Raw genomic sequence first — 12241 nt, 5'->3', positions numbered from 1 at the left:
GTAAGAAATGCTCTGGAGAGTCTTGGTCATGGCTATTCCCAAACAAGCTAATGATGAGGACTGTGTTGCATGCTGGAATTGTGGTCATCTCAGATCCCCATAAAAAGCCTGCATACCCCAGTTTGACTCTTTATAGTAATCTTGCTGATTTCACAGCTTTTTAAAAGCAACCCATAGCAGTCTCCTGTCCCACTGAATGCTGACGCACAGAAACTGCGTTCGCACTTCACTGAACTCTGGATTATGAGCAGCTATGCACTGGATAGGAAAGGAGAAGCTGAATCTATGGTACATATGTCCCGAAGATTCACAGCTCAGCACCCAGTCCTACTGCATTGAGTCTTCAACCTCCTGTACAGTACAGCCAGTCCCTCTGAACAAGTACAGGAGCTCTTCCTGTCTGGCACAGCTTGTACAGTAGGTCCTCCTGCTCATGTTCACACCTAGCGTTGCTATTTTGCAATGGTGAGTATTCATCATTACAGTATTTGTTTTTTTTTATAAAACAATGCCATGCATTTAGAGATACACATGATGCAATGTTTTTATGCTTCATTGGAGTAAGTTTATTTAGATCAGCCATTTCTAATTATGGGCAATTATCTTTGTGTGATTGTTGAACTTCATGCTTTGACATCCTAATGAATATCTGAAACTAAACAAAACATTGGTCTCTTTCTTTGTTAAGATAGAAGATATACTGAGAACTAAATAAATGTATACCCCTATGTATAGTTTTAGAAAAATAATGCATGCAGATTTTGAAATTTTATGGTGCTATTTGGAGCAACAGAATGAGTGTGATACACAGAATGACTTTGACTGCTGCTTAAGCCCTAAATCAGCTCATTAGGCAGAGAGCTGGCAGAGAGTTGATTGGGCTCAGGTGTTGTGATTTAACATGTTGGATGTCAAGCCTAGTGAAAAAGAAGGAAAAGCACAGAAGTGAACCACTATTCCACGCTTATCAAGAGAACAAGGCCTTTGTGCCATTTCTGTGTTGGAACAGCACCTCAGAAGGACTCAACAGCAGTGGAGCCATTGGAGATGAGTTATGTTTTTTGTCGGCCATCCTGATGGATGTCAGCAAGTGTTGCAGGAGTGCAGAATGATACACTGGTTCTTGTGCATCAAAGAAAAATTCTTGTGTATCAAAGAAAAACCACTCCCTGGAGAGGTCCAAGTCTACTGTTCTAGGCAGGAGTGATTAGTTGCTACAGAACTCGGTCTTTACCCACTGATTGCAACCTAACTGCATGGCTCCACATTAGTCAGGTCCTGGGACCTGCCCTGGCACTCATTCCTGTAAGTTCATCCTGTCGTGACAATGTCGTCGTGTGAGTATATATATATATTTCTTTATTTTTCAATACATGTGGTGTTTTTTATCTTTCTAGCTATTGCTATAAAGCTATTGCTGTGCTAAGAAATAGCTTTAACTCCAGGCTTTTCTATAACAAGCCCTGAAGTCATAACAGTTTATAGAATGGATGAAAAGCATCTGTAAGGTCCACAAGGCACAGCACATTTCTGCCTTCTTCAAGCAGAGAGGTATACCAACACTGGCCTTTCAACTACTGAGTGCTCCTTCCTTCCCCTCTCACAGGCACCACTTTAACAAGGCTTCCTGGGCGAGTTTGCAGAAAGCAGTTACAGTAATAAGGCTCCTGAGAACGAACGTTAGGATCTTGATAGAGTCTGTTTGCGTTTCCAGACCGGAGCCCCTCCACGGCAGCGAGGCACGTCAAGACAGATGCGGCCTGGCTGTGGGACCAGGGCTGCAGATCGCAGCAGAGCGCAGGCCCTGCTGGCCCGCCCAGGGCACCCACACCGATTTCAACAGTGCCTCTCTGATAAGTTTCCCTGTCACATTCGCCGAATGCTGCAATATTTTTTGATAAGGTCCGCTGCTAGTTTTCCCCGACCCCTGGCAGGGAGATCAATTTGAGATTGATTTTTAATGCCTGGAAGGAGGGAGTTGTTAGATCAATTTGAGATGGATTGCTCGTGCCTGTGGCGAGCTGCACCCTGCACTGCTCTTTTCCTGATAGCATCGCAAAATAAGAAAAGGGGGGAGAAATGACTCCATCAGCACAGGCATCAGCGTCTACATACAGATAAGATAAAAGCAGGGAAAGGTAAACGTCCCAGTTAGTATTATGTACACAGGGGATAAAATACACTCTTCACACACCCTCTCTAGTTAACAATTCTCAGTCATCTTGTTTCATAAATATTTAACTTGGATTTAAGTCTTCATGGTTGTAATGGTCGGTCTCGCCGCGATGAGGCGGGATGTTCATATCTATTTGACAAGACCATCAGAATTAACTTGTAACCTCATCACAAGTGCAGTTTACTGTACTTCACCACCCCCTCCTTCATTTTACCATTTCAAAGTAACTACTTAATCCGGAAATGTGTTTAAATATCAAAAGCCTGATAGCACGAGCATCAGGGCGTTTGACACAGAACACAATAGCTGTAATTACATTGCCTTGCACAAAAGCACACAAAATACACCAACACAGCTTACAAGCATTCTCAAAAGAGCTGACGTCTGTAAATTTGATCCAAGAATTTGTTTTGAGATTGATGCGTTTTAATGGAAAAAAGATGCGACTGAAATTTGTATCCCTAACCTGTGAGATTTCAATATGCAGTATATATAGAAATGTATGTGTATAAAATTTAAGGGATGCTAGTTTTATTACGTCTTCTATTTGAGTTATGTTAAGATTAGCTGCTTTAAATATTTTCAAGAAATTGTACCTTTAACGAATTACATTTATCCAAGTAACCTTACAATACTTTTACTCAAATCAGTACTTTTCACACCACATCAACTAGATATCTCGATCTGCTTTGATTCTCCTTATACAGGACACGAGGGGCTATAAACTGCTGAGGTTTGACAGCCAAGAGGCCAGCACAAGCCAGGACCTCTGCCAAAAGACAAATACCTAATTGGATCCTTTATGCAGTTAGATATAACAACTGAGGACAAATGCTTTTCCAATGATGACCGGGAGTGTTATCGGTCTATAGTGAGGAGCTATTTCCTGGAGCAACCTGAGTGGGGTGCTTTAATCAATGTCCTGCCAGGGATTTGAACCCCAACCCTCCGATCCGACTTGATCCCGAGCCTGAAATACCTCTGTACACTAGTGTGCTATGGACTTTTCTCATTCCTGACTCTGGGATGTCTGACTCTGAGTTAGTAAGGATTCAGTATGCTTTCAGGGCTGGAATTCCCATCTTGTTCTCTTATTAACCTCCACCAGTCCACCAGTGCTTGCAGACAGTCTGCCTTTTTTAAGTAATAACGGGATCATCCTGCCATGCAATCGCAAAAAACAGCCCCTGCCTGGTGAAGCATAATATACTATAAAAAACTATTGTTTTAGCAGGCCTTGTACTGCAACAGCGCCCTGCAGAGCACGGCAGATAAGTCCACACCAATATCTTCAAGGGAAGGTAATGGAAGGTATTACAATTACTGAAAATAACGGATTTACTTGTGCAAGGATCACATCAGAACCTCCATCCCATTTTCCAGCTGCATATTAAAAGCTCAGCACTGGATGGCACATTTTTGCTTGCCTAATGGCGTCTTACTCCTACCACACATCGAACATCGAACACCAGGTTTATAATTTGCATTTTATGGACAAGTCCTTGCATTTTGATTGAATCCAGGCCTAGGCTGGGATTCACACCAAGACACAAACTGAATGTTGCGAGAAATCTAAATTACCAGAAAACGTCCCTGTGTGTGAGCTCTCTTCCAAAATGTGGCAGCCCGTGATTATGCTAGGAAATCTCCTTTCATTTCCATTTTCATTTCCTGTTTAATTACTTACTGCTGTTCATAGCTTTTGGGGGCAACCTCTATATTCTGTCTTTTAATTACGGATTTAATGCATCTTCATTTAACCCAGAAACTGGCAAATTACACCACACATCTAAAGGCTGTGTAGTGTAGATTGAGGTGTTTCATTTTTCCCCATCAAAGTGTAAACAACAAAAGAAAGAGAGCATGAGGTGCGTTCAACCTTCCATCACAGTGTTCAGATATCACTTACATTGCATAGCCACTGACCTTTGATCTACATTCAGTAGTACTTCGGTTTACGGGTTAACTGAATATTAAAGCCCGATTTAACACTCAGTGTAACAGCATAATACCACCAAATGCTTTGACCTAACAAAAGTGGAACCTTTAACGATTAAATGCTTGATCATTACAACGTCAATCAGACAAGTCTTACGTGCTTCAGAGTTCAATCTATTTAAAACTAACAGTGATCTATGCAGAGTGCCACTTCATTTAATCGAGGGGAGCTGGTTTGAAAAGATGCTCTCTGATCACCATCCTGCTGGACTACTTCAGAGTTAAGAGTCGCCTCTCCAGGTCCTCTTAGGTGCTGCCTCACCTCTGGGCTCCAGAGCTGCATGGCTGTTTGGGTCCAAGACGCTGCAGATGAGAACTCTCCCACTCCAGAAGCCTGGCCATGTTCAGGCACACCAGATGGACCTTTGCTATTATTCCAGCCCTGGAACTTTACTGCCCTACCGCCTCCCTCACAGTAATACAGCAGATGACAGAATAGCACAATCATGGAGCACACACAGAGAAAACAAAATGATCGTAAATGTGCTGGAGGAAAAGATGTTTGACAGTTTCGGCACAGAGTAATATAATGTCCAATGGCCCTAGTGCCCTGGCTTTCTCCCAAGACTGCGAGATGTTACCACTCAAATGTGGCTGTAAAATAAATTGCAAGTGGGAGAAAGCTTATACAACCATCTTTCACATGTATAATTTGCAGCTCATATCAGTCAGAGAATTCCACTCTGCCCAATGGCCAGACAGAAAGCAGAAACCTCAGGGCTTTCCACAGGGAAGCAGGTGTGCTCATCAGCCCACTGCAGCCACAACGGTCTCTTCAGGACCCAAACAGCTGGAACACAGTCGAGCCAAACTGTTAGGCACAGCAGATATTCATGGACACAAACAACGTTCCCGCTGATGTGCTCAGCAGATGCTCTTCACTCTTCACTGTTTTATTCCGTAATGATTTGCAATATAAACATTTCCCCCTATTTTATTTCAGCTTCTTACATTTTATACCTCCCAGGATGCACAGTGCCATGACTTACATATCGGTGCTCTGGTCCAGCACTCCCTGCCTGACTCAGGCCTCCGCCTGCACCACAGCAAAGAGCTGCAGGAACACTAGACTTCACTTTTTCACAATCTAGAGGCTTGCTCAGCTTGGTTTTCTTTCACTTCTGAGTGGGGAACCTTTTATATACTCGAAAGAAAAATGAAATGTTTTCTCACTTTAAAGTCTTTTACTAAAAGCTGTCTTTGTCTCCGACAGTGATGATTCAGTCTTCAACATCTCATTAAACCCGAGACCTTATTTAAAAAGGAGTATCTTCAGCATTGTGCTGGACTGTGGGATCTGAGACCCACATGTCTGCTACGTGGTTTCATTTTTTAAAAACAGTTGTAGCCGTGTCACTGCAGAAGTTGTGTGATTTCAGAACAAACAGTATAGGGTAACCTTTCATTTTTCAATTAAGCAGCCCCAACCCTTCCCTGCTTTGCTCTGTACTGAACACAGCAGATCACATCATTACTGGCGTTGGATAGCGAAGAGGGTGATTGAAATGTACTTGCCCTATATGACAGTTTACACAAGTTAAATGGTTTGTACAAAGCGTGCAGGAAGAGGAGGCTTTCTGTCTTCTCACCTGGCCTTTCATCACTCATCCAAACTCCCATACAGAGGGGGGAGAGACCTTGGCCCTGGCATTTTTTGCTGTTTCCCCATAAATCAGCAGTGATCCTCGTGCTGTAATCCCCAGCTGGGACAGACAGCCCCAGCTCCTGGACGGCATCCAGGATATGCAAACCAAGCGATTGTCACCTCAACCGTCACAACAGCTGAGCCCCTGTGATTACCACGGTAAAGAATTTGTGCTGGCATGGTGCACTGACGGCTTTGCACAGCACAGTAAACAAAGGAATTCTTATACGGTTAGGTATAGCCAGGATGAAACTAGGTCTTAGGTGCATAGGAAAACGTTTCCTGGCAAGATACCACAAAAGTTTAGAATATACTTGTAAATCCCATAGTCCACTTGTCTGCTTTGTTCCTACTGACTATTGTGTTGATCTGCACATACTTTTGTCCTATTTTACTCTACTCGCCTACGAGATATTTTTTGCCTTTTGTGTATATTACCTCTTCTACACTGCATCTTGTACGACATAACCTCTTGCATTATGTAATCTCTTGCATTTTACAAGCACATTACATTTCTGTGACTTTGCACAGTTCTTGTTTAAAGAGCTGATTCTGTGTTTTAGGATGGTAGCATAAAATGTTTTAGGTGAAAGCATCTGTAAATAATAACCCTTACCAAACTGAATAGATCATACAAAAAAAAACAGGACATCCCAAGGAAAAAGGGTCTTCCTCCACATTTCCTGTCCTAACAGGACAGACTGATGGCCCATTTCCTGTTCTAAAAAGGTGGGGGACAGCCCAGTCCAGCACTTTTGTCACTATAGTGTCGTCTCAGATACTCCACGGCCAGCTCTCCAGCTGCACGTATAAGACACTCTCTGCTCAAGGTCAAGAGGTGTCAGAGGGGAGATGAGGTACAAAACATCACACGGATAAGAAATGTGAGCCAAGTCTTTATCTTGTTAGCTGGGAAGTCTCATAGTAAGCACTGCTAATTAACATACAGGCAGTAAGGCCAGCACAATTCCTCCATTCCTTTCACTGTGGGTGCTTGCTGCCTGTGTGGCACAGGTCGTGCAGTCTACCTGCAGCACATACAGCGCAGGTGTAGTGTGAGCACACTAGAGGATACTGTAACAAGAGGAAGGAAAGAAATCTTGATTCATCTTGAATATCATACAGCCATAGAGGCATTGAATAGCCTTTTGTTTTTGTATGCTCTTGAAGTGGCTTTACAAACATCCATTAGCCCACAACAAAAGCTTCATTTTGGTGCAAAGATTGTATTAAGAGGTCATGCACTGCACGATGAAGTCTAAAAGTACAGATACAAAGTATTAAACTACAAACGTAAGCTCTCAAATAATAAAAAAAAAATGAGTTAAATAGTTATTGGAAGCACTCTAAATATGTGGAGCAATCTGATTCATCATGCTGTTTTTAGAATAAACACATGGTGAGGAGAGGTCATCCTGTGGCTATTTCTGGGCCTCTGATACCAAGATAAAATCAGAGTTATTTCGGGTGAGTTCTGCAATACTTGTGCCGTCTTCATCCGTGTTTTGAAAACACATCTTCCGAATTCTGGAAAACGGAGCCTGCCGAGGAGCCGTGCCCAGTTCTCCCCACTGCCCCCTCCCTGTCTGAACACGAGCTCGGGATACTATAATTAGCCTTGACTCCTCCAGCTCTCACCTCCCCTGAGCTCTGACCTTCTGCAAATGTTAAATGGCTGCTGAGCTTCAGCACAGCCGCCCTTAGCTGTCGAATGACCTCAGCGTCTTGCATACAATCAAACGCAGAGACGAGCAGCCACACACAGGCGCCCATCGCTGGCGCTCCGCACACCTCAGATTGAGGCAGTGCCCTCAGAGCCCCGGGTCAGAGGCTCTGGAGAGGGGAGACACGATGGCCTCTACCCATAGAGAAGAGGAGGGCAGCAGCTCTGCCACTCAGAGCCGAGGCAGGAACATTGGATGAGAGGAAACATTTAAACCCTTTCTGAGCCCACGGATAAAACAGTGTGCCTGCATTTATTCTGAGGGGCTGTGTGGGAGGAATTGTGCACTTGGTGATCCTGGGGGAAGCACAGCAGAGACTTGAGGAGTTAATATACGATTTAGAGAGCCGTTTCAACCAGCCGAGAGAGGGCTGAGAGGCTGGGAGGCTGCTCCAGTGGCCAGAAATGAACGACTCAAAAGCAGGAGGAGAAGGAGAAGAGTGACTGAAGACAGCGGACAGTTCAGCACTGTGAACCTTTCATGTTTCTCTCAGAGACAAAACAAGAGAAAAGTGGCCGAGGGAACATGGTGACCTGTGGTGTTTAGCGAGGTATCTACCACCATTACCCCCCGAGCCAACAAAACAGGTCCTGTACTCACCCGTACACTGTACGGCCTGGCCTCTTCGGCCCCGCCCTGGAACGGCTAGACTTCAGCTCCCCGGCCATGCTTATATCTGGAAAAGAAAGAAGTCAGTGCAGCACTGGGAAGGCCGGTCTCTTCTCTGTAGTGAACAGTAGCTACAGTACTAAATACAAGCCAACACGAATTTGGGTCCCCAGTTTAAAATAATAAATTCACAATCCCCCCAGAATGAAACTTTTTGTCTCATCTTACCTTTGGTAACCTGATGGGTAAGTACACTTTCTAAAATGATTAAGAAATATAGTGAAATCGTTCACTTTAAAGTTATATAGTTAATATGTCCCCATTTTCAGAAATGAACAAATTACTCCAAACAGCTGCCAATACCTCGGATACAGTGTCTTTCAAAAGAACGGACATTCTGGTGTGCAAAGTCGGTAGAAACGTCTGGAAAAAGACTCAGATTAATTACTGCCAGAAGTGCTCAGGAGGATGAATGCCTTTGCCATCAATATATTTTCGCCTTTGGGTTTTCATTGCAGTTCTTGCTGACGTAACTCCTTTCAACCATAAAGATGTCCGGTTTGAGATCAATCAAGCAACACTTTAAAAATGCGTAGACACCTGTACCTCAGCAAGGTGGACAAAGTGTTTAAAAGGGGGAGAATACATCTGCCAGCTCCATCACAACAGAGACAGAAACTAAAGCGTATCACCGATAGGCTCAGGAGTCCATTAATCAAGCTCACAGCTACGTCAGTTTGAGGTGGCCAAAAACATTTTGATCCCCTTTGGGGCCGGACTGCACGAAGCTGTGCTCTCTGTCGGAGACAGAGACTCGTGCAAGACTCGTGCCACACAGCCTGCCAGGCCGCGGTCTCCTTCACTTCACCTGAGGGCCAGGCAGCCCCCCAGCCTGGAGAGAGGAGACAGACAGGGGCCCCGACTGCCAGAGACAGCTTGACCCTTCTCTGAGCCACTGAGATGCTGAGGGACAAAAGGGACAGATAAACGAAGTGCTTTCCTATCTAATTGCCCTCCATCTGCCAGCAGGAAATTAATTGCTTTCCACTCCCATTTATCAGTTCTGCACAACCCTTGAAAAGCCCAACATTTCCTGCTCCCTCCCCCTTCTCTTCACCCCCACACCGTTCTGCTTCTCCGTTCCCTAACGAGCCTCCTCACGCACACACCTGCTGTCCGCGCCAGCCTGACCCTCGCCCATCTCTCTGGAGCACCAGCTGGGGCTGGGCTTCCATATCAAATCCTGCCTCTCACTCGCAGTCTTGGCCCAAGTTTCTCTCCTTCTCAGATTTGTGGATTTTCATTAACCGCGGCATCTGCCCGACAACTGCTCTGCGCCTTGGAAATTCATTATGATGCTGGTGCACCACTGCGCCGCACAGTCAAAGAAGAGATGAGGTCAACAGGGGGGCTTTGTCTAACTACAGAACAGCAGAAATACAGATCGGCTGGAGACAGAAATAGACTTTTTTCACCCCTGCTAGTTCACTTCTGGCCAACAGACCACAGGCCCTCACTGCCCGTCTCCGGGGGTCTCGGCTCTGACCACAGGCCCTCACTGCCCGTCTCCGGGGGTCTCGGCTCTGACCACAGGCCCTCACTGCCCGTCTCCGGGGGTCTCGGCTCTGACCACAGGCCCTCACTGCCCGTCTCTGGGGGTCTCGGCTCTGACCACAGGCCCTCACTGCCCGTCTCCGGGGGTCTCGGCTCTGACCACAGGCCCACAGTGAGCTCAGATTGCTCAGACCGCAGTGCCTCTTCGCTCCCCTTCTGTTATCCACAAAGCTGTTCACCTCCCTTCCAGTGACTGAGACTCTAAACTAAAGGCCCGCTTTTTGCATGCGAATGAGCTTCTCGGCTGGATCCCCCGCCGCATTCTCCGAACGAGATGTAATTATGATGCTCGGAAGTTGCTAGTCACCTGAGCAGCTGCCGCACAGCCAGGGAGTCGGGAGATTTGCAGGACTTCCTCACGACAGCGGCGGCTGCCTTCAGGGCGAGAGAGCCACTGACAACCCCCCCCAGAGGAAGAGAGCCGTCGGGGCCCCCTGACAGATGCAGCGGAAGAGCTATTGATTTCTGGGAAAGCGTGTGACAGACAGATTGATCCGTCAGCCCTGTCAAGCTAAGAAAAACTCTATCAGAGGCAGCAACCTCTGCATATAAACGCAACCCTGTTGGACACTGCTACATGAAGTCAACAGATCACGTTCTTCCCACTAGAATCAATATCTGATGATGTGCTGGTATCATAAACTAAGTATTTCCTAAATGGAGTGCTCAGTGGCAGGACAGATACAGAGCCAGAAACTAAAGACAAGGGAAAGCACTAGATATGCCAAAGATCCTTGGACATCAGTGTTGCTGCCAAAAAAACTTATTTTTCCATGACAGGAAAACTGTGCCTAAGGCACATAATTCAGACAAAAGCTTCCGAAATGGGCTCTCGTCTGCAGGTCCCCAGCAGCCTTGCTCGCACCTCAGACCCAAGTCCGTCTCAAAGTCTCAAAGCTTTTGGGTGACTGGTCCTGTCGTATCTAGCACGTCCGCTTTATACTTTTGCAATCCTGCATTAAGTGAAGAGAGTTTCTCATCAAGAAAGAATTAGAATTAGAAGATCCAGTTTCTTCACTGCAGGAAGCAGCTCTTTGTGTGATAAAGGTAGGGCAATTTAAGAGAAAAAACATCTTGTACATTGTAAGTGGGGTAATGAGCTATTCTTTTGCCCTGCGTTGAGTGTCAGTGTGTCCCACACCACAGAAGAGGTTTGAACTTTCCTCCACTTTGAGGAAAATATGGAGCTACTCGAAAGTCAGAATCTGCAGTTAATCTGACTGAGTAAGGTACGGAAAGGAACAGCCCAGCTGTGATGCCTCATCTGGAAGCACGCCACTGTGTTCCTGGGACTGCTGTTATGTCTCTAGCTGATCTGGACATGCCAAGGAGCTAATTTAGAGGTTGACTCATTCAGTAGGAAGAACTTGAGTCTTTCATTTAATGGGGAAATGCAGAACTGTAAGCTTCCAGTGGAGGAAGCTCTAATGAAAAGTCTCCAACAGATACCACACACAATTAGGACTCGTCTGAAACGTGTAATTGGCTGAGGGCAGACAGGTCCTAATTGCTGGGGGTCACTGCGTCGTGTTTGCAGGCAGATTCTCTCATCAGAGGGTCCAGAGCACAGCTAAGGAATAATGTCCGTTACAAAAAGAAACAAGGCCTTGGGCAAATTAGTTACTATAATGCCGGGGACAGACGTGAATCCTAATCAGGAAGATCGAGGGAATTCTGATAAACGACCTGACTCCATAGCAGTGCCAATAAAACAATCTGCAACTTAAGCTGCTGTTTTTAATCACCTAAATGACACTTAGTGGTGTCAGGCTGAACAAGCCTGGCAGTTGACTTGAGCTTTTCAAGACTATTACTGCTTTCGCACATCATCTTAACAAGACCTAGGGGCCTGCTGTTTTCTCCCACTATGTGTTTATGCTCCTCGCTGGCTGCAACCTGACATTTAGGTAATGGTGGCGTGGAGCAGATTACCCGATGTAGGCCGATTCCAGTTAGGATGTTTTTGCAAAGAAGTATGATATCCGACTAATCTTAAACAGCTAGTCAAAGTACCCGCAAAAGGAACAAAGGGGCATTTGACATCTCACTGAATTGTTGCGTAACCAGTAATAATTGATTTCTGCCATGCACAACCTTGTCATTAACGCAAGAATCACAGCAGTGCGACACTCCTGTTAAACCCTATTGTCGGTGCTTTTTTCTACTGAAATATCCACATAATACACAGTTCTATCAAAAAGGAGAAAAACGTGCTGCGTTATAAAAATCGAGCTGTTTAAGACATGTGGTCTGGTTTTCAACAATGGAAGAGAAACACTAGAAAACACCTCAATCTCTGTTTAACGCGACTCAAATTTAAAGGGGAACTGCAGTCCCAATTTCAGTAAATAAATCTCGGTAACAAAATAAATTAATTGACATGATCGGAAGAAAAATACAAATTCTAAATTAAGCACAAAATTGTGAACTTCAGTGTTTTAAGACATTTCTCAAAGCAACATATGCGCAAAGCAA

General features: G+C 45.1%; 1 protein-coding gene across 4 annotated transcripts in view; it reads right to left on the bottom strand.

The window, feature by feature from the left end:
• Positions 1–12241, bottom strand: part of LOC148644234 (heterogeneous nuclear ribonucleoprotein C) — a 67888-nt gene that overhangs the window by 50306 nt on the left and 5341 nt on the right. For all 4 annotated transcript variants that reach the window (XM_088613489.1, XM_088613487.1, XM_088613488.1 and 1 more), the window contains exon 2: positions 8144–8219. In XM_088613489.1, the coding sequence (XP_088469615.1) occupies positions 8144–8211 (68 nt within the window). In that variant the 5' untranslated portion in view covers positions 8212–8219. The remainder of the gene's footprint in view (positions 1–8143; positions 8220–12241) is intronic.

Source organism: Lepisosteus platostomus, chromosome 20 (genome assembly GCF_059453375.1).
Source record: "Lepisosteus platostomus isolate fLepPlt1 chromosome 20, fLepPlt1.hap1, whole genome shotgun sequence".
Classification (NCBI taxonomy): Eukaryota; Metazoa; Chordata; class Actinopteri; order Semionotiformes; family Lepisosteidae; genus Lepisosteus; species Lepisosteus platostomus.
Note: the sequence above shows the minus strand (reverse complement) of the source record. Positions and strands in the feature narration are given on the sequence as shown.